The sequence below is a fragment of the Trachymyrmex cornetzi genome, unplaced genomic scaffold (assembly GCF_001594075.2).
Source record: "Trachymyrmex cornetzi isolate Tcor2-1 unplaced genomic scaffold, Tcor1.1 scaffold56, whole genome shotgun sequence".
Taxonomy (NCBI): domain Eukaryota; kingdom Metazoa; phylum Arthropoda; class Insecta; order Hymenoptera; family Formicidae; genus Trachymyrmex; species Trachymyrmex cornetzi.
In genome coordinates this window covers 1,902,803-1,929,839 of record NW_017299871.1, presented here as the reverse complement: position 1 = coordinate 1,929,839, position 27,037 = coordinate 1,902,803, and the positions used below count along the sequence as shown (strand labels likewise).

The window sequence follows — 27,037 nt, the reverse complement described above, 5'->3', positions numbered from 1 at the left end:
AAAATCTATCGGAAATATTCGTTTGTTACATTTTGAACGGATAAAGTCTGGAAATTTTTCTCAGTGTATTTTTAAAAGCTCACTATGGTTAAATATAAAAGTAATAGAGAGCATTGTGTCTAAAAATTCCTCCCCAATTCCTTTTTTTTTTAATATAACATTATTCGACAAAAAATATCTTTTTTTCAAACACCAGAGCAAGACCAGTCATTTTTGTGTGCCTTCCAACAAGAGACACAGTACAACATAGTGATCATCTCATCTTTGTTTAACATTGGAAAACAACAAGTATGTAATGATCCATTGTGTCACACCATGTTATCTGCATCGCTTGTTGGAAGGCATATTTTTTTATGACTTTTGTTAGAAATAATCAATTGTTGAGAAGAAGGCTTTTAACACGAGTAGAGAAAGAGAGAGAGAGAGAGAGAGAGAGAGAGAGAGAGAGAGAGAGAGAAATGACTTCTTGAAAACATCTTTTCATATCTTGAATATATTTAAATAAATAAGAAATATTATACTTCGAGCATGTCCTTTATTTCCTGATTAGCGGTATATTATTACAGTCACATTTATGTTTGATCTTTAGTTATTGTACTTATGATTTCCATAATTTATTTATAATCTCTTATGCAAAGAAAAGTTCCACAAAGAATAATTAACATTAATAATTATAACTGTCAATATGTTATTGTCATAAACCCTTATTTTATGTGAGAAAATTTCATTTTTTAACTTCGAATATTGTATATTGCAAAATGCAAAATGTTCCAAACTACATTCGTTATTATAATAATATACTATTGCGCGTGGGAAAAATATAGAAACAATAAGTACGAAAAGTTACATGAAAAGCTGATTGAATAATATTAATATTCAATCAGCTTTTCCTTATTGTACTATTAATGTTATGCAAAAATTAGTATTAAAGAAGTTTATGCATTTAAGCAATATGAGGAGCTGAGATTACTGAATTCTTTTTCTTTTTCATTTAGGAAAAACTAAAGAAGAACTGAACTAGTGAAACTAAGGGGACTATTCTACAACTATTATCAACTGTAGCGTTACAATATTGTTTTTTATCATGTACAAAACCTGCGCAACGACACTGTAACGCAACAGTGACGTCGTTAAGAGTTACGAAATAGGCTCCTTAGTTTTACTTGCTGAATTCGAAAATTATAGTTAAAATAGTTTTAATATGCGGAAAATAACATTTTTGAACACATTTTAACTGAAAAGAAAATAACAATAAATTTCGAACTATAATAATTTCTCTGTTTTTATAAAAATTATTTCTTTTCCATTAAAATTGCAATCACTATTAAAGTCTTATTTGCTATACAGATTCAGTAAGCAAAATTGAGAAAAAGTTCAAAAATGTCCGCATGTGTTAATTGTCTAAAAATAAATGCATAATTTCTTTAATCATCCAATAAATCAACAAGAACCCGGGAAAAAATATTTCATATATAATTATATTATAAATTGACAAATTTTATATGCAATTATATATAATTATATATGAAATATGTTTATATATGAAATATTTTTTCCCGGGACCTTATTATTATAAAGAATTATAATTCATAATTTTATTTTTTTATATTATTATTGTGCAAAAATGTCACTTATTCTGCACCCCTAAGTCGCTTACCCCTCAATTACTGGATAAACGTGAAGTTTTTTCTTGTATGCTTCTATTTTAACAATATAAATTTCTTCAATGTTTTTATGTTGATGTTCGTCGATTATGTGTTCCAAAGTAATGGACTGTGCTTTGTCGGGATTATTTCCTGTAATATGTATACTCAACATTTTCATATAATTTTCGTCCCACGTGTACTTATCAAACCATTCTCTTAATTTGTTTATTTTTATTTTGTTTAATGCAAGTATTTCTTTCTCGTGTCTGTCAAACATGTATTGACACTTTATGATCTCATTCCAGTTTCTGTTAATTTCTTCTCCAATATTCATATCAGCATTTTGCTTAAATGTTCTTAATCTTTCCTTAACATCATCAAAGTCATTTTCTGAAAATTTATCCAAATATCCTTTAAAAGATGCCAGAAATTCATCGATCCATTTCTCAATATCCTCAGTTGTAGATAATTTATTTGTCACTGAATGAGTAGCACTAATAGAATATTCTAAAATTCCATCGACATCCGTACAGTCGCATGAAGTATCTTGTATAAGATTATCTTGGATGTCTAATTTACTTTGCAGTAACAATCGGTTTTCCATTATCATCTGAAAACACGTGCGGATGAATATAACTTGGGGATAAAATTAATCGCAATAGTCCAAGAAATTACTCATATTTTATTTACTTTTAAAAATAAATGAATAAACATCTAAGATTTTATACAAAACTATATTATTTAATACTTACGATCATTAGTCTCATTAACACCGATAACTCAATTGACGTGACATCGACTTGATAAGTATTTATCACAATGGAAGTTGGATCATGTTTGTTGATATTTTTCAATTTGTAATAACTTGTGCCTAAGGGTATCTGAAAGACTCTATTCGGTTGCATCATACTAGAATGTAAAGAGTCACATTTAAGTGTTTCAACACATTGTCGCATAGAGTTGACCGCAGCATCTTGCGTTATATTGCCTTGCACGAGACACTGAATGTATAGACGATTGGTAAAAAATTTTGCAAAATTTTGGAATTCTTCAAAACTGACATTTTGTAGAGCATTGTGCATATCAACGTATGTATAATGGACTAACTTTAGTATCCATAATCTCACATCCCTGCAAAAAAGATAAAAGATATATTTATTATTGTCTAATTCGCAAAAAATATAACATTTATTATAATGCATTTTACAAAATTAATTCTTTATTTAATATCTATCAATAGTTTCTTTCAGTTATATAAGAATTTCATAATATTGTTGCAATTATTTGACAATAAATAGCCAGTACTTAGCGAGTTCCACAGGTTTAGTAAATGTGTCGTTATAGATATCAACTTGTTGATCTCTGATCATTTCGAACATTTCCTTCGTAACATTTGAACAGTCCATCATGTATTTTATTATAATTAACAACAATGTCTGCAATATAAATAAAATAAAAATAATATACTCTTTTTTCGCGCGCGCGCGAAACTATGTAATTTTGACGCGTGCTTTAAATATAATACTTACGATCGGCATAGGTCCGGATATTTTTGTTATAATTCCTTTCTCACTAACATTGACGTCATAACCGTACCCACTCTTTACAGCTGGATCTAATTCTTCCACCACTAGCAGTTTTATTATGTTGCAGTACACTGTCATGAGAGCGGCACTGGAATATTATTAACAAGAGAAGATTTTTGAAAACAAAAGATGCAAGTAAAAAATTATGGAAATCGTATTAATAATTCCAACTTAGAAATTAGTGTATTTAGAGTCAATAATACTACACAATGTAGTATTATTATAATACATTATGCTACGTTACTTACTTCTCCGGTGACTCAAGTCCTAGAGAGGAAATAAAATGTGTATACATATAAGATTGCAACAAACGAAATTTGGGATCCGGGCGATACCAAAGCTCTGATATACTATTACTGTACAATTTTATAGGATATTTTGGAACTTTTGCTGGCAATGGTTCTAAAGAATGTCCAATATGAAGGTATACATTCTTCTCCGGTAAATGAAAATCTGGCAATGGCTCGACGGATTTCCAGTGTTCGAGCCATTCCTGTGGTATCTCGGTGCCTGTATACTCTGAATCGACTTTATCTAATTTCGGATTGACAAAGTCCTTGTCGAAAATCATAATATTCGCAGTCTCTGGCCTCAAATAATTCAAAATTTTTGTTATAGCTTCTGGATCATATTCAAAATTAATTAGGTTTCCAGTTATATAATCGCGCGACGCAAAGAGGTGTAAACTTATACATAAATTGCTCACATTAGTCAATGGATCTCCTTCATCATAATATCTAAAAAGACTACAAGTATAAGTGACGTTTTTCATGAATATTTTGTGTTTTCAATTATCTTTCATTTATCTATTTATTTCTATAATTAGTTTACCTAAATCTATTTTCTATACTCTTATTAAGCTCGTCGCAAATTTTGTTCTGCGCACCTTCCTTCTTTAGTAAATTGATATAGGAAAATATTATATCTAGAACCTCCTTCACATGTCGTTTTCCTTCAGTGGAGAGATCTATAATAATCTGAAATAAGCTGTACGTGAAACTATTTGTAGTGACACAAATGTCCTCATTGGAATGGGTAATATTCCACATTTTTTTGCGTAGATAACTAATTAGGGAACCTTTTCCTTCGTGTCCAATACGCCACAAGATATATTGATATGGTTTACTTTTATATAAATCAAATAACGGAGGCATGGCCCATGTTATTTTTAGCTGCAAAAGTCAAATTTTATTTTACATATTTATATTTTTACGAATAGTATAAACATAAATTTTTTTCGACTTGATTAAACTTTATAGGATCACATACTTGTCCAATGGGTTTTGAAGCAGAAATTTTATACATTTTTTTAAAAGCGTCGATATCAAAAGGAACACCATTATTTATTAATTTGGTAGAATCATCGCGAGATAGTTCGTTAGTTGGTATATTAACAAAACACGTATCAATTGTGACATATTGTTCCAATGTATTAAGCGGTAAACTTGCCTATAAAAAGATGTATCACGTTATAAACTTTAAGCTTTAATTTTGAAATAAATAAACTCTAAACTGTAATTGTTTGTCGCAATTTTAACAAAATTACCTGTATAACCAGCTTCATTCTACCAGCACCATAATGGCGCTCTTTGAATTTTTGTAGCTCTTCATATAATTTCGAGTAATCCAAATTTTCGTTTGCTTTTATAATAAGATCCTCATTAATCTTGTTGATTGGATGATCTGTTCGCGTAAAGGAGAAAAGCTGTGGATGATAAACTCTGTCCTTGGCTGAATTTAAAGCTGTCCGAAATTCTACATAAATACGATATATTGAGATTGCAAGTTGCAACAACAGTATTATAAGTATAATCTACCTTCTTTTATGTCGTTTCGATTCTGCATAAATGCATCTCTTTCCGGTAGAGGGTTAATGAAAAATTTAGCAAAATGAATGAGAACTGATAAAAAGTTTTTCTCTGGCATATCTAAGATAAACGACAATGTATATTCGAAATTATGTATGTAACTACAACTGCCTCCATGTTTATAGATAAGTTTTCGAAAATCATATTTCTGCAAGAGAGTAAGATAATTTAAACAATTTAATGTACAAATAAATAAATTTTATACCACATTTATACGTATCATATTTTAATACTTCGCAATGTTTTTTGAATTCATCTAAAAGGATATGATCGAAGAAAAATGATATGCCTGGAAATTCTGGTGGCTCTTCAAAAAATCTTGTTCTCACACATAAGCAACATATTGCCTATTTAAAAAAAATATTTATGTACGTATTGCGCATAATACACGCTGAATATTAAATGGAGAAATAAACACAATTAATGGAATGACTCGTAAATGATTTAAAATTGAGTAACACATATTGAAATTAATGAAAAGTTCTACAGTTAGTGAAGAAAATTAATTTTTCCTAACCGAAACTTTTAATAATACAATTAAATCTTGTAAAAATAGATATCTTTTGTGAGACCCGTCTTTGGTATATTACAATTTTAATAAATTTTAATAATAAAGTAGGTAAAAAAATTGGTGTAAGGTATATCCTAAAATGTACATTAAATTATTTCGTTCGTACCTTCATTTCATTTTTCATATCTTGATGTTGAGAAGAGCGTGTCTTTAAATCTTCATCGGATATTAACAAAGCTTCTAAACCATTTGATAATCTGATGGCTCTAAATTTAAAAGATAAAACAAATAAACTATTAATAAAATGAGACGTCAATGAGAATGTTGTGCATACTATCGATTATTTAAAAAAATTTAATTCTTGCATTTATTTATTAATAAGAAATACATTATAATGTTTTTTCTAAAAAATTATCGTCACAGTATTTCTCACAATTATTTCAATCGAAAGCGTGCATATTGCTGATCAGTATTTTTTTTCGACTCACCTATATTCCTTCTTGTCACTCTCCGATTTGACGGGTGTTTCTAGATATTCAACTTGACAACTCCTATTGTTTCCAGTTTGCATTATTTCGGTCGATATAATACGATCCGATAAAAGAATTCCTAATATTAAGTCGTTTCTGGTAGACGATTTTAATCAGCACTCTAACCGACTACAGCTTCTTCTTCCATTATGACACTCGGTTTCGAACAGAAGTCAATATACGACTAACTTGTGTACATGGTAAGTAAAGGTTGTAGATGTTTACTAATTTGTATTATTTCCACTGAGAGCCAAACGTCCAGCGAGCTAGTTAATGTATGTGTGTTCTTATATTTAAATATCGTTTAAATACAACCTTATAAAATATCTTAAACCAATCAGTAGGCCTTATTAACGTCTTACTTAAAACGGTTTATTTTAAATAAGAGCCAACTATAAATGCGTACCTAACTGATTGTTTAATTAATTATTATTCCATTGTTGCTAGGCACACACCTGAAAGAGGACCCACATGTGCGACAAGCGTTTGAAATTTGAACCTAATTTGACCGAACTACTCATCTAGATAAAAAAATATACTTCGATTTAAAGCTACTTTTAATCTAACCATACTCGCGTCTGATAATGATCAGTTGAAAGAAACAGAGAGCATACTACGTTTAAGTATAAGGAAAGGAAAGGGGCATATACATCTAGACTGATCAAAACGAGGCCTAACTTTGCGAATTTTTTGTGGAAAAACGGATAAACACAAAGAAGTCGGATTTGTTCCATTGTAAAGATGATACTTTTCTCTTTTTACCATTACAATTTTATTTAAAAATAATAAAAAATGAAGTCGCTATTCAAGTTTTCGTACGTCATATTTTATAAAATGGGTGAACATTGCTGCTCGCACAAGATACGTCTGAAAGCAAAATGGCACAAATTTTGTGAAATTCAAACATAGATCTTGTGCTTGACATAGCCGTTTATTTAAATATTGCGTTTGAATAAAATGGTAGCTGGTCAAAGTTATAAGAATTTTTTTTTATTATGCTCGATTTTGGCTACGAACAAAAACTAAGCATCGTAGGAACAAAAATCCTACGTCAGGAACTAGTTTTCAATACGTAGAGAAAATGTGTAAAATTGCAAGTCAATCAATCGTGCCGTCTTCAAGATACAGTGGTCAGGCGTTTTGAAAACAGTACCCTACTGAAAAAAATCACGTCACACAGTTGCATGACCAAATCATGTATTTAAAACACGTAAATCATGTAACGGATTGTTCCAAATCAGTATGTAATTCATTAAAATTACGTAATTTGAAAAATCACAAGATGATATGCTGTTTTTTTTCATATTTCTATCATGCAATTCTTTAAAATTTGACAACTATAAAAGCACATGATGGGTAAAATTATTTCTAATATCATATGATTTTCAAATTACGTCATTTAAAAAAATCATGTACTGATTTGGAACAATTCGTTACGTGATTTGTATGGCTTAATTACATGATTTCATTGTGTAATGTCGTGACATGATATTTTTCAGTAGGGTACGTTTTGAAAAAAATGCGTTTAAAGCTTTACATTCGGATCATACTTTTCGTTTGCTAACGTTTCAAGTTAGCTTTTCAGTTGTTCTTCCAAACGAGGCTGTTATCTTATACCCAACCAACCATTCGCATCTTCAAATACAGATCTCAGGAATACTATTGAAAAACACAATGAACACAGGAAGAACATTTTTGACCTGCGAGAACTTGAACCGTCCTGTCGCAGGCGTGCCTATCTGTCGCCTTCAATGCGCTCAAACCTACTCGTCTATAATTTCATGTAACTCCTTTATTTTCGACGGATAAATCTACAAAAACGTTTTTAAGACATTATACTTAAAATATTTAAAATAATCGGTTCTTTTCACCACCTCTAGATTTATATGCCTCTTTAAGAACTTTTAAAGAATCACGCATAATATCTTTTTTTTAGAACTGTAATGCTATATTGAATAAGACTCATCGGTAAATTTAGTTGAGAACTTCTTATATCGCTAATTTTTCCTTCTGTTCTTAAAAAGAAACAGATGAATAATATGCATAGAGTTCAACTGAAAAAAAAAACTATTTATGAGAAGTTGTTAACTTTAAATAAATTTATATAATTATCAAAGAGTTCTGGAAGACTTAAAGATAATTACGAATATCAATATATTTTGAATATTTATATTGTGATTATAATAAATGTTTGAAAATATATAGGAGTTACAAATCTATATAATATTATTGGAAAGATAAAAAAAGGATACATACAATGTTTATTTAAAGTATACAACTCTCGAAACCCAATCTTAATGATTGATGTATTAATTTAAAATATTTCTATTGTATATAACTTATTAATAGTCAATAAATCTCTGATTCTTGTAGAAGCAAGTGCTCTGCCTGTTATTTTATACTCACTAATTGTTGACGAATCGCAAAATTTTCTTTTCGGAGAGAATAGGAAGCTGAGCGGTTGACTTAAAAAGCAGTTAAATTCAAAAATCCTCTTTGTCTGAAAAGTATAATATATGGTATTTCATCAATTTATTCAAAAACAATTTCTACGCAATACGTATGCATACACAAAAGTAAAATATTTGTACGATCAGCTGATCAGTTTATAGAAAAGTTTTGCTCGACTGGTACGCGACATTTGTAAAAGAATACGAATTTTAAATCAATTAAGTTAAGTATGAAAATATTTGTTACGAGTGAGGAGAGGAAAGGGAAAAAGAAAGAAAAAAAGAGAGTGAAATACATATTTTATTGAAAACATTTCGTCATGTTTAGAATACAAATAAAAAATATGAAAAATTACATCTTGAGCAAGTACTTTACTTCCTAACTAGCATCCTCCTTTATTATTATAGTATATGTTTTGTCTAGTTATTATAGTTACTTATAAAATGTTTCCATTATACATCTGTTTATATTTTCATAATTAAAAAAAATTATCATTAATATATAAAGCTAAAAATTTTAATTTTAATGTAAGAGAAAATTTGATTTTATTAACTTCAAATATTTTGTTCCATAGCAAAATGCAAAATTCTATAGCTGTTACAATAATAGCTATTATAATAATAACTGTTATATGTAACGCCTTATCCGAAAGAATTTTGAAGTGTAATAAATATAATTGCAAAAAGTGCGCATTGGTTTATTGCGTGCATGCTACGAGGATAAAAAGTTTAAATTTAATCATTCAACGGTTAAAAAAAACTTGATTATAAGGCAATACAGATTATAGTATAATTTCATTTTTATTATAACATTAAATCGTTAATGTGTTTCTTATTCTGTGCTCTGAGAGGATTTTTTGGAACGTTTAGTTGGAAATATGAAGAATTTTTTTTAATAATCTTTTACTTTAGTAATATAATGATTTTTGTTTGCCGCGTTCTACTGATGATCGTCGTATATGTACTCCAAACCTGCGTATTTCACTCTTTTGGGAATATTTCCAACAACATGTAAACTTAATTTTCTAAAATTAGTTCCGTTCGATGTGTGGTCTGCAAACCATTCCCACAGCTTTTTAACACTTATATCCTCTAGAATACGTATTTCCTGTTCATATATATTAAATATGTAAGTATTGTTCAGGATCTCATTCCAGTTACTTTCGTCTTCAATATTGGCATTGTCATATAATCTAGATTTCAGGAACATATTTTTGTAAACATTCAATTCCTCTTCTGTGAACTTTTCCAAATCGTCTTTAAACTTTCTCAAAAATTCATCGATCTTCTTATCAACGTACTCGGGTGTGTATTTATGTGCTTGAGTGCAAACAGTAATGGAAAATCCTACCATTCCGTCATAGGCTCCAACATCGACTGTGGCATTAGTAAATTTATTTACGGGTAGACCCTCATATAAATTGTGGTCCATTATAATCTGAAAACAAGTGCAAGTGAATGTGATGTGCAGGTAAAATTAATCGTGATAATAAAAAATCTTGTTCATATTTCATTAACTTTAACAAATAAATGAATATACATTAAAGATTCCATGCCTTCAAACTATACAAAAGAGTATTTATTATTTAAAGGTATCCTTAAATTGTCTATATCACCGATTAAACGCAATAATTTTTGTATAATAATACTTTTTTTCTTCTTTTACAGATTAAAAAATCCTTTTCTAGGATTAAAGTATACGCATGAATACGTACGTGACTGTGTGTGATGGAGTTTATGCCAAAAAAAATGATTTAAATTGAGATCTTTTTTATCATTTCTTAGTCCAATATGACATTATCAATAACAAAACAATATTTGCTTGATATAAAAGCTTTGCAATCCTTAATACTTACGAAATTGTGGTATACAGACTAATAGTTTACATAAACAAACGAGGCGGAATTTTTAGAATTTGATTCAAGAGTCTAATTAAAAAGTTATTATTCTACGAAAATTTATGTACATGTGTGCGTAAAATATTGGTGCAGTAGTACACAAAGATGTGTCGATGTGTCACATTTTTCCGTAAATAGCGATCTACACGGACTTAGCGCTTCAATTTAAGATCCTTTTGATACTTACGCCTATCAGACTGATTAATGTCGATAATTCAATCGTGATGACGCCAGCTTGATAATAATTTCTTATTACGGAAGTTGTATCTAATTTGTTGATATTTTTAATCTTATAACAGCTTATGCCCAAAGGTATCTGAGTACCTCTAAGCTGTCGTATTGTATTTGGCGTTAAAGGGTTACAATTAATTGCTTTAGTAAATTTTTGGACGGTCTCGATCGCATCACGCGGCGTCATATTTCCTTGCACGAAACATTTAATGTATAGAGATTCGGTAAAGGATTTCACAAAGTCTTGAAAGTCTTTTAAAGTGATACCCTGTACAGTAGTATGCATATCAATGTGTGAATGATGGACGAGTTTCAGTTTCGATAACGTCATGTCGCTGCAAGCAAGAGTAAAGATATCATTGATTAGCAGAAATGTAACATGATATAATTTATTTTATAATATCAATTGTTATAATTAATATGTTAATCATTTATTTTAATTATATACGTATTTTGAGATTGTTAAAATAATTTTTGACATAATAAACAATCAGTACCCGATGGAAATCTCAGGTTTGCTAACGCTGTGGTACCATGTCTGCATTTGTTGAATTTTGAGACTTTCATATATGTCCTTTGTAATAACATAGCTTGAATATCGCTCCATGACTTGTGCAAAACTAATCGCTAAAAGCTGCAATATAAATATAATAATATATCTTGAAATTATATTTATAACTCCAAAGTACACTTTGAACGTATACTTACTGGCAGAGTTGCACTAGGACCGCTCATTTTTACTGTAAAACCATTCAAAAGGACTCTGATATTATATTTAAATCCAGCCAGTAGAGCTGGATATAATTCTTCGGTTAATAGCTGTTTCAATAGACTGCAGTACAAGCGCATGAGAACTCCACTGAAATGTCATTAACGTTCACGTCTTTTTCAAGAGAAGAGAGATGTAAATAATTATATAAAATATATAATATTAGTAAATATAAATTAAAAATTGATGTGCACATATAATGTCAAGTACAGTTATATTGTTACATATTCTATGCTACTTACTTGTTCAACGACTGAAGTTTTAGAGGGGAAATAAAATAGAAATGCATACAACATTCCGGCAAACGAAACTTAGAATCGTGGCGATACCAAATTTCCGACACAGTATTGAAATATAATTTTATAGGATATTTCTCAGTTTGTTCTTTTGGTGTCTTTATTAAATTAAAATCGTTGGTAAGGTATGTATTCGGTAACGGTAAAACAAATTCTGGTAATGGCTCAATGACTTTCCAAATTTCGATCCACCGTTTCTTTATCTGAATATCCGTATATGCCATTTGCCACCATGGTTCAACTTTGTTCAATTTGCAACCATTAAAATCCTTCGCAAAAATCATAATATTCGGCTTCTCAGGCGCCAAATAATTCAAACATTTTTGTATAACTTCTGCATTATAATTTGAATTAAGCTTGTCTCCTGTTAAGTAAGCCTCCGGCGGATAGAAATGCATATTCTTACACAATTGTTTTACAAAAGAGATTGGTTCTTTATCGTAATTACTAAATCTAAAAAGACCTTCAAGTATAAGTGGCGTTCCACAAATATGTTGTTGGATTTTCTTTTCAATCATCTTAAATCCATATACTTATTTTTTAAATTACTTTACCTAAAAATATTTCGATCACTCCCATAAATGTCATTGTAAATAGCTTCGTGCGGACACACTCTCTTTAGTAAATTGATAAAAGAAAATATTGTGTCTACAATATATTTCACATGATTTCGTCCTTCAGAAGTGAGTGCTATGCTGATCCGTATTAAGCTGTACAAAGAGTTTTGTTGAACCTCACAATAATACATATCATTATTGTCAAATAGTTTGATTATATTATCGTATGGTGTGGGACTCCACATTTTTTGTCGTAGATAACTAATTAAGGAACCTTTTCCTTTATATCCAATAATCCACGGGATATATAGATATGAATTACATGTATAAAAATCGGAGAACGAAGGCAAGGCCCACGTTACTACTAGCTGTAAAAGAGAAAGATTATTTTGTATATTTAATTGAATTTTTATGTTTTATAATCGTAGATTCCTTTATATCTACTCAAATTATAGTCACATACTCGTGCCAATTGTTCCGTATCGTCTCTAATCGTATACATATTTTGAAAAGCGGGAGTATCAAAAGGGAGATCGTTTTCAAATTGGGAAAAATCATCTGGAGGCATTCTGTTATTTGGTATACCATCGAAGCACGCCTTGATCTTGTTTACCATTCTCTTCATCCGAAATCCCGACTATAAGAATATGTATTACGTTATGATTTAATTTTATTTTATAAACAAAAGAACCATAATTTTATAAGTAATAAATAATTCTCGCGTCGCAATTTTAACGAAGTTACCCGTATTACTAGCTTCATTCTGTGAGCGCTGTAGTGGCGCTCTTTAAATTTGGTCAACACATCGTACAATCTGTCATAATCTATATTATTACGTAATTCTTTTAAACGATCCTCAGAAAACTTGTTGGTTGGATGACCAGTTCGAGCGAAGGAGGAAAGTAGTTGGTCGTATTTCGACTTGCCAAATAATACCTGAAACTCTATATAAGCATAGCATGTTAAGACTGCAAGTTGCGACAACAATGTTAAGATTACGATTTTTATACTGTTTTTTATGACATCTTGCTTCTGTTTAAATACATCTTTCGACATTATATCATCAACGAATAAACGGCTAAAAATGTAGAGAGCTTCAAAAAAGTAGTCTTGTTCGATATCAAAGGAAAGTTGTGTATATTCGTATCCTCCTTCGATATTAATATTGCCATTATGGTCAATAATATAATCTTCCAATGTAGTATCTACTTGCTGCAAATAAGAAAATACTTAAATACTTAAATATACGAATAAATATAAATTTTACGGTAAATTTGTGCATCATTTTTTAGCACCTGTGAAAATTCCACGGGTTTTTGAAAAAGCATATGCCCTAAGGTAAATGACGTGCCTGGAAATTCTGGCGTATCGCTGAAATATCCTACGTCCACGTATAAACTACACGCTGCCTGTTTAAAAAAATTTAAAAGTATACACATCACGTGCATTACACGCAGTGTTAAATAGAGAATTGAATATAATCGACAGAATAACTAAATAGTTTGAAATTGTACCACACATTTCGAAATCAATTTATAGAAACTTTTCTGCATTACAGGAGATTAAATTTTTCAAATCAAACTTCTGATAATATACTACTTAAATTTTATGAAAACAGATATATCTCTTGATTTTAAAGTTTAATGTTAATATTAATTTTAAATATAAATTTTGATTAACGAGTTAACTACAAAAATTAGTCTTTTATACCTTTTTATCTTGAGAAGAATGTGGCTCTGAATATATATCGGATATTATCAAAGCTTCTAGACCATTTAGTAATCTGAAGGCTCTAAATTTAAAAGACAAACAAATCAAATATTAATAAAATGAGACATCAATTAGAATTTTGTACATATTTTTTTTATTATTTAAAAAAATTTAATTTCGGCATTTATCAATAAAAAATAAAGTATAAAGTTTTTTCTAAAAAATTATCGTTACAGTATTTCTCACGCATATTTCAATCGAAATCATGCATATTGCTGATCGGTATTTTCTTTCGTCTCACTTGTATTTCTTCCCGTCTTTCTCCGATTTGACGGGTGTTTCCAGATCAATTTCACAACTCATATTGTCTCCAGTCGCTTGCTCTGTTTCTTGCATTATATCGGTAAATATAATACGATCCGATGAAGGAATTCCCAATATTAAGTCGTTTTTGGTAGACGATTTTAATCAGCACTCTAACCGACTACAGCTTCTTCTTCCGTTATGCCACTCGTCTTCGAACAGAAGTCAATATACGACTAACTTGTGTACATGGTAAGTAAAGGTTGTAGATGTTTACTAATTTGTATTATTTCCACTGAGAGCCAAACGTCCAGCGAGCTAGTTAATGTATGTGTGTTCTTATATTTAAATATCGTTTAAATACAACCTTATAAAATATCTTAAACCAATCAGTAGGCCTTATTAACGTCTTACTTAAAACGGTTTATTTTAAATAAGAGCCAACTATAAATGCGTACCTAACTGATTGTTTAATTAATTATTATTCCATTGTTGCTAGGCACACACCTGAAAGAGGACCCACATGTGCGACAAGCGTTTGAAATTTGAACCTAATTTGACCGAACTACTCATCGAGATAAAAAAACATACTTCGATTTAAAGCTACTTTTAATCTAACCGTACTCGCGTCTGATAATGATCAGTTGAAAGAAACAGAGAGCATACTACGTTTAAGTATAAGGAAAGGAAAGGGGCATATACATCTAGACTGATCAAAACGAGGCCTAACTTTGCGAATTTTTTGTGGAAAAACGGATAAACACAAAGAAGTCGGATTTGTTCCATTGTAAAGATGATACTTTTCTCTTTTTACCATTACAATTTTATTTAAAAATAATAAAAAATGAAGTCGCTATTCAAGTTTTCGTACGTCATATTTTATAAAATGGGTGAACATTGCTGCTCGCATTAGATACGTCTGAAAGCAAAATGGCACAAGTTTTGTGAAATTCAAACATAGATCTTGTGCTTGACATAGCCGTTTTTTTAAATATTGCGTTTGAATAAAATGTCAGCTGGTCAAAGTTAACGATTAATACAAAATATTACGATTAAAACAAAAAATTCTGTTCGTTTTTAAGCTACGATGAGAAACTAAGAATCGTAGGAAAAAAATTTCTACGTCAAGAACTAGTTTTCGATTTGTAGAAAAAGTGTGTAATATTGCAAATCGATCGATCAAGCCGTCTTCAAGATATTGTGGTCACACGTTTTTGAAAATAGTACATTTTGAAAAAAAACGTTAAAAGTTTTATCATCGGTTTATAGTTTTTGTTGCTAATATGCTAACGTTTTAATCTTTTCAATTGCTCTTCCATACAAGACTATTATCTTATACCCAATCAACCGCTCGTACCTTTAAATAATGAGAAATATTATTGAAACGTACAATAAATAGGGGAGACTTGAACCGTCCTGTCGCAGACGCGCCTGTATACCTGTCGTCTTCAATGCGCTTGAACCTATAATTTCGTCAATAATTTCGTGTAACTTTTTTATTTTTTACCGGATAAATCTACCATGATGTTTTTAAGACATTATACTTTAAATATTAGAAAAAAAAAACGATTTTATCACCATCTCTAGGTGTACATGCCCCCTTAAGGACAAACTTTTAAAGAATCACGTTTGATTTCTTTTTTTTATAACTATAATACTATATTAAATGAGAATCATCGGTAAGTTTAGTTGAACTTCTTATATCGTTAATTTTTCCTTCTATTCTTAAAAATAATAGATGAACAAAATGTATGGCGTTTAATTGAAAAAAATAGACAAACTATTAGAGGTTGTCAACTTTAAAGAAATTTTTACAATTATAGAAAGATCCTGGAAGAAACCAGAGATAATTTAAAAATATCAATTTTTTTTTAAATTCATATCGTAATAAAGAATAATAAATGTTTGAAAATGTATAAGAGTTTCGAATCTATATAATATTATTGGAAAGAGAGAATATGAAAAAGGATATATGTGATAGTTATTTAAAGCATAAAACTCGAAACCCACCCTTAATGAATTAATGCATTAATTTAAAATATTTATATTTTATATTACTTATTAATAGTCATTAAATCTGATTTTAAGAAGCATGTGCTCTGCCTGTTTTTTTATGCTCGCCAGTTATCGCCGAATCGCAAATTTTTTTTTCCAAAACAATAGGAAGCTGAGCAGTTGACTTATAAAAAACAGATAAATTAAAAAATTTCCTCCTTTTGTAGAACGTATAATATATAGTATTTCATCAATTTATTTAAAATGCGATTCCTACGTAATACGTATGCATACACAAAAGTAAAATATTTGTACGATCAGCCAGGCAGTTCATAGAAAAGACTTGCTCAACTGGTGGGCGACCTTTGTAAAAGAATACGAATTTTAAATTAATTAAGTTAAGTATGAAAATTTTTGTTACGAGTGAGGAGCAGAAAGAGAAAAAGAAAGAGAAAAAGATAGTGAAAGATATATTTTATTGAAAACATTTTGTCAGTTACTTTTAATATGTTTCCATTATATATCTGTTTATATTTTCATAATTAAAAAAAATTATAGTTAATACATAAAACTAACAATTTTAATTTTAATGCAAGAAAATTTTGTTTTATTAACTTCGAATATTCTAGTTCAGTAGCAAAATGCAAAATTCTATACTTGTTACAACAATAGCTACTATAATAACAGATATTATTCGTAACGCCTCATCAGAAAGAATATTGAAGTATAATAAGTGTAATTACAAAAAGTGCTCGCATTGGTTTATTGTGTGCTTGCTACCCGAGAGGATAAAAAGCTTTAATTTAATCATTCAACCATTAAAAAAAACTTGATTATAAGGAAATACAGTTTATAGTATTAATTTCAATTTTATTATAACATTAAGTCGTTAATGTGTTACTTATTCTGTGTTCTGAGCGAATTTTTTGGAACGTTTAGTTGGAAACATGGAGAGTTTTTTTTTATAATCTTTTACTTTAGTAATATAATGATTTTTGTTTGGCTCGTACTGCTGATGATAGTCGTATATGTATTCCAAACCAACATATTTCGCTCTTTTGGGAATAGTTCCCACAACATGTAAACTTAATTTTCTAAAATTAGTTCCGTTCGATGTGTGGTCTGCAATCCATTCCCACAGCTTTTTAACATTTATTTCCTTTAGAATAAGTATTTCCTGTTCATATAAATTAAATATGTAAGTATCGTTCAGGATGTCATTCCAGTTTCTTTCGTCTTCAATATTGGCATCGTCATATGATCTAGATTTTAGGAACATTTCTTTATAAACATCCAGTTCCTCTTCTGTGAGCTTTTCCAAATCGTCTTTAAACTTTCTCAAAAATTCATCGATTTTCTTATCAACGTACTCGGTTGTGTATTTATGTGCTTGAGTGCAAACAGTAATGGAAAATCCTACAATTCCGTTATAGGCTCCAACGTTGACTGTGGCATTAGTAAATTTATTTACGGGTAGACCCTCATGTAACTTGTGGTCCATTATAATCTGAAAACAAGTGCAAGTGAATGTGATGTGCAGGTAAAATTAATCGTGATAATAAAACATCTTGTTCATATTTCATTAACTTTAACAAATAAATGAATATACATTAAAGATTCCATGTCTTCAAAATGTACAAAACAGTATATATTATTTAAGGGTATCCTTAAATTGTCTATATCACCGACTAAACGCAATAATTTTTGTATAATAATACTTTTTTTCCTCTTTTACAGATTAAAAAATCCTTTTCTAGGATTAAAGTATACGCCTGAATACGTACGTGCCTGTGTGTGATGGAATTTATGCCGAGAACGAAAAAAATTATTTAAATTGAGATCTTTTTTATCATTTCTTACTCCAATATGGCATTATCAATATCAAAACAACATTTGCTTGATATAAAAGCTTTGCAATCCGTAATACTTTTTAAATTGTGGTCTACAGACTAATAGTTTACATAAACAAACGAGGCGGAATTTTTAGAATTTGATTCAAGAGTCTAATTAAAAAGTTATTATTCTACGAAAATTTATGTACATGTGTGCGTAAAATATTGGTACAGTAGTACACAAAGATGTGTCGATGTGTCACATTTTTCCGTAAATAGCGATCTACACGGAGTTAGCGCTTCAATTTAGGATCCCCTTGATACTTACGCCTATCAGACTGATTAATGTCGATAATTCAATCGTGATGACGCCGGCTTGATAATAATTTCTTATAATAGAAGTTGTATCTAATTTGTTGATATTTTTAATCTTGTAATAGCTTATGCCCAAAGGTATCTGAGTGCCTCTAAGCTGTCGTATTGTATTTGGATCTAAAGGGCTACAATTAATTGTTTTAGTAAATTGTTGTACGGTCTCGATTGCAACACGCGGCGTCATATTTCCTTGCACGAGACATTTAATGTATAGAGATTCGGTAAAGGATTTCACAAAGTCTTGAAAGTCTTTTAAAGTGATATCCCGTATAGTAGTATGCATATCAATGTGTGAATGATGGACGAGTTTCAGTATCGATAATGTCATGTCGCTGCAAGCAAGAGTAAAGATATCATTGATTAGCAGAAATGTAACATGATATAATTTATTTTATAATATCAATTATTATAATTAATATGTTAATCATTTATTTTAATTATATACGAATTTTGAGATTGTTATAATGATTCTTGACATAATAAACAATCAGTACCCGATGAAAATCTCAGGTTTGCTAACGCAGTAATACCATGTCTGCATTTGTTGAATTTTGATACTGTTATATATGTCCTTTGTAATAACGCTTGAATATCGCTCCATGACTTGTGCAAAACTAGTCGCTAAAAGCTGCAATATAAATATAATAATATATCTTGAAATTGTATTTATAACTCCAAAGTACACTTTGAACGTATACTTACTGGCAGAGTTGCACTAGGACCGCTCATTTTTACTGTAAAACCATTCAAAAGGACTCTGATATTATATTTAAATCCAGCCAGTAAAGCCGGATATAATTCTTCGGTTAATAGCTGTTTCAATAGTCTGCAGTACATGCGCATGAGAACTCCACTGAAATGTCATTAATGTTCACGTTTTTTTCAAGAAGATAGATGTAAATAATTATATAAACAATATAATATTAGTAAATATAAGTTAAAAATTGGTATACACATATAATGTCAAGTACAGTTATATTGTTACATATTCTATGCTACTTACTTCTTCAACGACTGAAGTTTTAGATGGGAAATAAAATAGAAATGTATACAACATTCCGGCAAACAAAACTTAGGATCGTGGCGATACCAAATCTCCGAAACAGAATTACAATATAATTTTATATGATGTTTCTCAGGTTGTTCTTTCGGTGTCTTTATTAGATCAAGGTTGTTGGTAAGGAATATATTCGATAACGGTAAATAAAATTCTGGTAATGGCTCAATGACTTCCCAACTTTCGATCCAATCTTTCTGTAACTCAATATCCGTATATGCCATTTGCCACCACGGTTCAACTTTCTTTAATTTGAAATCATTCGAACTCGAGAAAATCATAATATTCGGCTTCTCAGTCGCCAAATAATTCAAACATTTTTGTATAACTTCTGCATTATAATTTGAATTTAGCTTCGGCTTCTCAGGCGCCAAATAATTCAAACATTTTTGTATAACTTCTGCATTATAATTTGAATTTAGTTTGTTTCCTGTTAAATAAGCCTTCGGCGAATAGGAATGCATATTCTTACACAATTGTTTTACAAAAGAGATTGGTTCTTTGTCGTAATTAATAAATCTAAAAAGACCTTCAAGTATAAGTGGCGTTCCACAAATATGTTGTTGGATTTTCTTTTCAATCATCTTAAATCCATATACTTATTTTTTAGATTACTTTACCTAAAAATATTTCGATCACTCTCATAAATGTCATTGTACATTTTTTTCTGCGGACCAGCTCTCTTTAGTAAATTGATAAAAGAAAATATTGCATCTAGAACATCTTTCAAATGTTTTTGTCCTTCAGAAGTGAGCGATATGCTGAGCTTTATTAAGCTGTACAAAGAGTTTTGTTGACTCTCACAATAAAACATATTATTATTTTCAAATAGTTTGATTACATTATCGTCTGGTGTGGGACTCCACATTTTTTGTCGTAGATAACTAATTAAGGAACCTTTTCCTTTATATCCAATAATCCACGGGATATATTGATATGAATTACATGTATAAAAATCGGAGAACGAAGGCAAGGCCCACGTTATTACTAGCTGTAAAAGAGAAAGATTATTTTGTATATTTTTATTTGAATTTTTATGTTTTATAATCCTAGATTCTTTTATATCTACTCAAATTATATTCACATACTCGTGCAAAATGTTCCGTATCATCATTAATCACATACATTTTTCGGAAAGCGGAAGTATCAAAAGGAAGATCGTTTTTAAATTGGGAAAAATTATCTGGAGGCATTCTGTTATTTGGTATACCATCGAAGCACGCCTTGACCATTTTTTCCATTCTGTCCAACCGAAATCCCGACTATAAGTATATGTATTATGTTATGATTTAACTTTATTTTATAAACAAAAGAACCATAAGTCTATCAGTTATAAGTAATTCTCGCGTCGCAATTTTAACGAAGTTACCCGTATTGCTAGCTTCATTCTGTGAGAGCTATAGTGGCGCTCTTTAAATTTGATCAGCACATCGTACAATTTGTCATAATCTATATTATTACGTAATTCTATTAAGTGATCCTCAGAAAACTTGTTGATTGGATGACCAGTTCGAGCGAAGGAGGAAAATAGTTGGTCGTATTTTGATTTGCCAAATAATACCTGAAACTCTATATAAGCATAGCATGTTAAGACTGCAAGTTGCGACAACAATGTTAAGATTACGCTTTTTATACCGTTTTTTATGAAATCTTGTTTCTCTATAAATACATGTTTCGACATTATATGATTAACAAAAAAGCGGCTAAAATTGTAGAGAGCTTCAAAAAAGTTTTCTTGTTCAATATCAAAGGAAAGTAGTGTATATTCGTAGCCCCCTTCGATATTAATATTGCCATTGCAGTTAATAATAAAATCTTCCAAAGTAGTATCTAATTGCTGCAAATAAGGCGATACTTAAATATTTAAATATACGAATAAATATAAATTTTACGGTAAATTTATGCATCATGTTTTAGCACCTCCGAAAATTCCTCGGGTTCTTGAAAAAGCATATGCCCTAAAGTAAATGATGTGCCCGGAAATTCTGGCGCATCGCTGAAATATCCTACGTCCACGTATAAGCTACACACTGCCTGTTTAAAAAAATTTAAAAGTATACACATCAAGCGCATTACACGCAGTGTTAAATAGAGAATTGAATACAATCCACAGCATAACTAAACAATTTGAAATTCTATCACACATTTTAAAATCAATTTATGGAAACTTTGCTGCATTACTGGAGATCAAATTTTTCAAATCAATCTTCTAATAGTATACTACTTAAATTTTATGAAAATAGGTATATCTTTTGGTTTTAAAGTTTATTGTTAATATTAATTTTAAATATAAATTTTGGTTAACAAGTTAACTAAAAAAATTAGTCATTCCTCGAATGCAAATTATATTGTCTTTTATACCTTTTTATCTTGAGAAGAGTGTGTCTTTGAATCTTTATCGGATATTAGCAAAGCTTCTAAACCATTTGGTAATCTAATGGCTCTAAATTTATAAGACAAACAAACTAAATATTAATAAAATGAGACGTCAATGAGAATTTTGTACCTATTTTTTTTATTTAAAAAAATTTAATTTTTGCATTTATTAATAAAAAGTAACGTATAATGTTTTTTTTTTAAATTATCGTTACTGTATTTCTCACGCATATTTCAATCGTGCCTATTGCTGATCGGTATTTTCTTTCGTCTCACTTGTATTCCTTCTTGTCATTCTCCGATTTGACGGGTGTTTCCAGATATTCAATTTGACGACTCTTATTGTCTCCAGTTGCTTGCTCTATTTCTTGCATTATTTCGGTAAATATAATACGATCCGATGAAGGAATTCCCAATATTAAGTCGTTTCTGGTAGACGATTTTAGTCAGAACTCTAATCGATACGGCTTTTTCTTCTGTTATGTCACTTGTCTTCGAACAGAAGTCTACGTACGACTAAGCGTACTTGTGTACATTTTAAGCAAAGGTCGTAGATGTTTACTAACTTAGAAATACTACTGTATTTCGCACTAATCTGAGAGCCAATGGTCCAGCAAGCCAGTTAATATGTTATGTACGGTCTGTTCTTATACTTAATATCGTTTAAATACTATCTTAGAATATTGTAGACCATTCACTTAGCCTTATTAACGTATTATTTAAAACGAATAACTTTAAATAAGATCCAACTATAATTGCCTGCCTATTGATTGTTTAAATAACTATTTTATTGTTGCTAGAAACACGTTTGAAAGAGATCCCACATTTGCGATAAACACTTGAAATTTGAACGTAACTTGACCGAGCTACACGACGATGTAAAAAAGCATACTCCAGCTTAAAGCTACCTGAAATCTAGCCACATACATCTGATAATAGTCACTTGAACGAAGCAGAGAGCATACTTTGTTTAATATACTGAAGTTTAAGGGTAATATACAACTACTCTGACCAAAACGAGGCCTAATTTAGTGACTTTTTTGTGGAAAAAGAGATAAAGACAAAGGTGATTTGTTACATTGTAAACATAATAGTTTTCTCTATTTATCATTACAATTTCATTTGAAAATATTATAAAGTGGAGTCGCTATTTAAATGTCATACCTCATATTTTATAAAATGGGTGAATATTGCTGCTCGCACAAGACTCGTCTGAAAGCAAAATGGCACAAGTTTTGTGAAATTCAAACATAGATCTTATGCTTGCCATAGCCATTTTTTTAAATATTGCGTTTGAATAAAATGTCAGCTGGTCAAAGTTAACGATTAATACAAAATATTACAATTAAAATTCTGTTCGTTTTTAAGCTACGATAAGAAACTAAGAATCGTAAGAAAAAAAATTCTACGTCAAGAACTAGTTTTCAGTTTATAGAAAAAGTGTGTAATATTGCAAATCGATCGGTCAATTCGTCTTCAAGATACAGTAGTCACGCGTTTTTGAAAATAGTACGTTTTGAAAAAAACACGTTAAAAGTTTTACATTCGGTTTATAGTTTTTGTTGCTAATATGCTAACGTTTTAACCTTTTCAATTACTCTTCCAGAAAAGACTGTTATCTTATACCCATCCAACAGCTCGTACCTTTAAATGATGAGAAATGTTATTGAAAAATATAATAAATAGGGGAAGACCCTTTTTCCACCAGCGCGAACTTGAACTGTCTTGTCGCAAGCGCGCCTATATACCTGTCGTCTTCAATGCGCTTGAACCTATAATTTCGTCAATAATTTCGTGTAACTCCTTTATTTTTTACCGGATAAATCTACAAAGATGTTTTTAAGACATTATACCTTAAACATTAGAAAAAAAAAACGGTTTTATCACCACCTCTAGGTGTACATGCCCCCTTAAGGACAAACTTTTAAAGAGTCACGTTTGATTTCTTTTTTTTTAGAACTATAATGCTATATTGAATGAGAATCATCGGTAAGTTTAGTTGAACTTCTTATATCGTTAATTTTTCCTTCTATTCTTAAAAAGAAATAGATGAACAAAATGCATGGCGTTTAATTGAAAAAAATAGATTAACTATTAGAGGTTGTCAACTTTAAAGAAATTTTTACAATTATCGAAAGATTCTGGAAGATACCAGAGATAATTTGAAAATATCAATTTTTTTTAAATTCATATTGTAATAATGAATAATAGTAAATGTTTGAAAATGTATAAGAGTTACAAATCTATATAATATCATTGGAAATAGAGAATATGAAAAAGGATATATTTATTTAAAGAATGAAACTCGAAACTCACACTTAATGAATGTTGCATTAATTTAAAATATTTATATTTTATATTACTTATTAATAGTCATTAAATCTGATTTTAAGAAGCAAGTGCTCTGCCTGTTTTTTTATGCTCGCCAGTTGTGGCGGAGTCGCAAAATTTTTTTTCCGAAATAATAGGAAGCTGAGCAGTTGACTTAAAAATCAGATAAATTAAAAAAAACTTCCTCCTTTTGTAGAAAGTATAATATATATAGTATTTCATCAATTTAGTTAAAATGCAATTCACACAATACGTATGAATATATAAAAGTATTTATCGAATCAGCCGTTTAGTTTATAGAAAAATCTTGCTCAACTGTGCGGCCTTTGTAAAAGAATATAAATTTTAAAGCAATTAAGTTAAGTATGAAAATTTGTGATGAGTCAAGATAGGAGAGAGAGAGAGAGAGAGAGTGTGAAACATATTTTATTGAAAATATTTTGTCGTGTTTAAAATACAAATAAAAAAAGGAAAAATTACATCTTGAGCATGTACTTTATTTCCTAAATAGCATTCTCCTTTATTATCACTAATGATGCATCAGACATCCAGAAAGTATCCGTTATCCGGCACTTTTTTACTATCCGATTGAATAACCGGATATTACTATTAGAGATATTTGCTTGAAATTTGATATCATTAAATTGTTAATTTTTTGTTATACAAATTTTCTAGAAATACGTATGCATATTCATGATGCAATAATATCTTATATATTGTTGCAAAATTACAATCTTTTTTCCTATAGGCTCTTTTTTTAGAAGACATTTTCTCGGAATCTCCGGTCGGATATCCGAAAAATGTCGGAGATCCGACTAGATGAAATTGCCTTCTCGAATATCCAGTATCCGATCGGATATTACATTTTGCCCGGATATCCGGTATCCGGTATTCGGTAATTTTACGATCCGGTGCATCCCTATTTATCGCAATATATGTTTTTGTCTAATTACTACAGTTACTTATAATATGTTTTCATTATATAATTGTTTATATATAGATTTTAAAGAAAAGTATCGTTAACGTATAAAATTAACACAATTTTAATTTAAATGTGAAAAAATTTCATTCTATTAACTTCGAATATTCTAGTTTTGAAGCAAAATGCAAAATTCTATAGCTGTTGTAATAATAACTATTATAATAATAGCTATTAATTATAACAGCTCATCAGAAAGAATATAGAAGTACAATAAACGTAATTGCAAAAGATCTTCGCATTGATTTATTGCGTAGTTGCTATGAGAAGATAAAAAGTTTAAATTTAATCATTCAACTATTAAAAAAAACTTCATTATCATAAGACAATACAAGTTATAATTTCATTATGATTATAATATAAAATCGTTAATGTGTCATTTATTCTGTGCCCTGAGTAGATTTGTTGGAACGCTTAGTTGGAAACATGAAGAGCTTTTTCTTATAATCTTCTACTTTAGTAATATAATGATATTTACTTGGCTTACGCTGCTGATGATCGTCGTTTACGTATTCCAAACCAACGTATTTCGCTGTTTTGGGAATAGCTCCTACAACTTGTAAACTCAATTTTCTAAAATTACTTCCCTTCGATGTGTGATCTGCAAGCCATTCCGTCAACTTATTAACATTTATTTTCTTTAAAGCAAGTATTTCCTGTTCGTGTAAATCAAATATGTAAGTACTATTCACGATCTCCTTCCAATTTCTTTCAACTTCATCTTTAAGATTGGCATCGTCATGCAATTTGGATTTTAGGAACATTTCTTTGTAACCATCCAATTCCTCTTCTGTGAGCTTTTCCAAATCGTTTTTAAACCATCTCAAAAATTCGTCGATCTTCTTATCAACGTACTCGGTTGTGTATTTATGTGCTTGAGTGCTAACAGTAATGAGAAGTCCTACAATTCCGTTATAGGCTTTAACGTTGACTGTGGCATGAGTAAATTTATTTACGGGTAGACCCTCATGTAACTTGTCGGCCATTATATACTGAAAACAAGTGCAAGTGAATGAGATGTGCAGGTAAAATTAATCGTAATAATCAAAAATCTTGTTCGTATTTCATTAACTTAAAAAATACATGAATATACATTAAAGATTTCATGCATTCAAAATATACAAAATAATATATATTATTTAAGGGGATCCTTAAGTTGTCTATATCACCGATAAAACACAATAATTTTTGTATAATAATTACTTTTTTCCTCTTTTACAGATTAAAAAATCTTTTTCAAGGATAAAAAAAAGTATTAAAGTGTACGCACTAATATGTACGCGGCTTTGTGATAAAATTTATGCCGAGAACGAAAAAAATGTTTTAAATTGAGATCTTCTTTATTATTTCTTATTGTAATATGACGTTATAAATATTGAAACAACATTTGCTTGCAATCGGTACTTACGAAATTGTCGTCTACAGACTAGTAGTTTATATAAACAAACGACGCGGAATTCTTGGAATTTGATTTAGAAGTCAAAAATGTTATAATTCTACGAAAATTTATTTATGTGTGCGTGAAATATTGGTGCAGTAGTACATAGAGATGTGTCGATGTGTCACATTTTTCCATAAATTGCGATCATGCTCAGAGTAAGAGCCTCACTTTAGGATCCCCTTAAGGCGATGCTAAAACCCCCCTGTTTTACCACATTCCTATTCGGTGGGATTTCTCCGTATTGGATGTACGGATTGCAAAAGTATTATTACTTAAATTATAGTACGCACACAGAG

The 27,037-nt window shown here is 29.9% G+C and overlaps 3 protein-coding genes across 3 annotated transcripts in view; all 3 read right to left on the bottom strand.

The window, feature by feature from the left end:
• Positions 1–1,653: 1,653 nt before the first annotated feature.
• On the bottom strand, positions 1,654–6,190 carry LOC108765872 (nardilysin). The gene is made up of 12 exons (XM_018514741.1): positions 6,100–6,190; positions 5,778–5,877; positions 5,334–5,447; positions 5,050–5,248; positions 4,779–4,987; positions 4,502–4,681; positions 4,064–4,404; positions 3,481–3,969; positions 3,176–3,320; positions 2,952–3,082; positions 2,399–2,777; positions 1,654–2,256 (listed from the first exon to the last, which is right to left on the bottom strand). Exons 1-12 carry the CDS (start codon positions 6,180–6,182, stop codon positions 1,654–1,656), a joined length of 2,973 nt encoding a protein of 990 aa, XP_018370243.1. The 5' UTR covers positions 6,183–6,190.
• A 3,233-nt stretch (positions 6,191–9,423) lies between these two features.
• Positions 9,424–22,364, bottom strand: LOC108765871 (nardilysin-like). Its single transcript, XM_018514740.1, is given in 17 exon segments — positions 9,424–10,029; positions 10,677–11,055; positions 11,218–11,354; positions 11,429–11,579; positions 11,744–11,758; positions 17,286–17,857; positions 18,511–18,823; positions 19,261–19,410; positions 19,561–19,904; positions 19,950–20,133; positions 20,235–20,605; positions 20,703–20,876; positions 20,984–21,183; positions 21,250–21,451; positions 21,535–21,648; positions 21,976–22,057; positions 22,267–22,364. Coding segments are annotated over 17 exon segments (4,092 nt in total).
• A 3,316-nt stretch (positions 22,365–25,680) lies between these two features.
• LOC108765922 (nardilysin-like) overlaps positions 25,681–27,037 on the bottom strand; it is a 5,032-nt gene continuing 3,675 nt past the window's right edge. The window contains 1 exon segment of the mRNA XM_018514820.1: positions 25,681–26,292. Coding sequence (XP_018370322.1) covers positions 25,681–26,292 — 612 coding nt within the window.

Bases quoted from the DNA above. Each gene is read 5' to 3' on its own strand.
- LOC108765872 (XM_018514741.1), bottom strand. From the start codon at position 6,182: ATGCAAACTGGAAACAATAGGAGTTGTCAAGTTGAATATCTAGAAACA. The intron at 5,448-5,777 runs GTACGAACGAAA...TTTTTTAAATAG, and splicing joins ATATGAAAAATGAAATGAAG to GCAATATGTTGCTTATGTGT. The intron at 2,257-2,398 runs GTAAGTATTAAA...ACGTGTTTTCAG, and splicing joins TGTTAATGAGACTAATGATC to ATGATAATGGAAAACCGATT.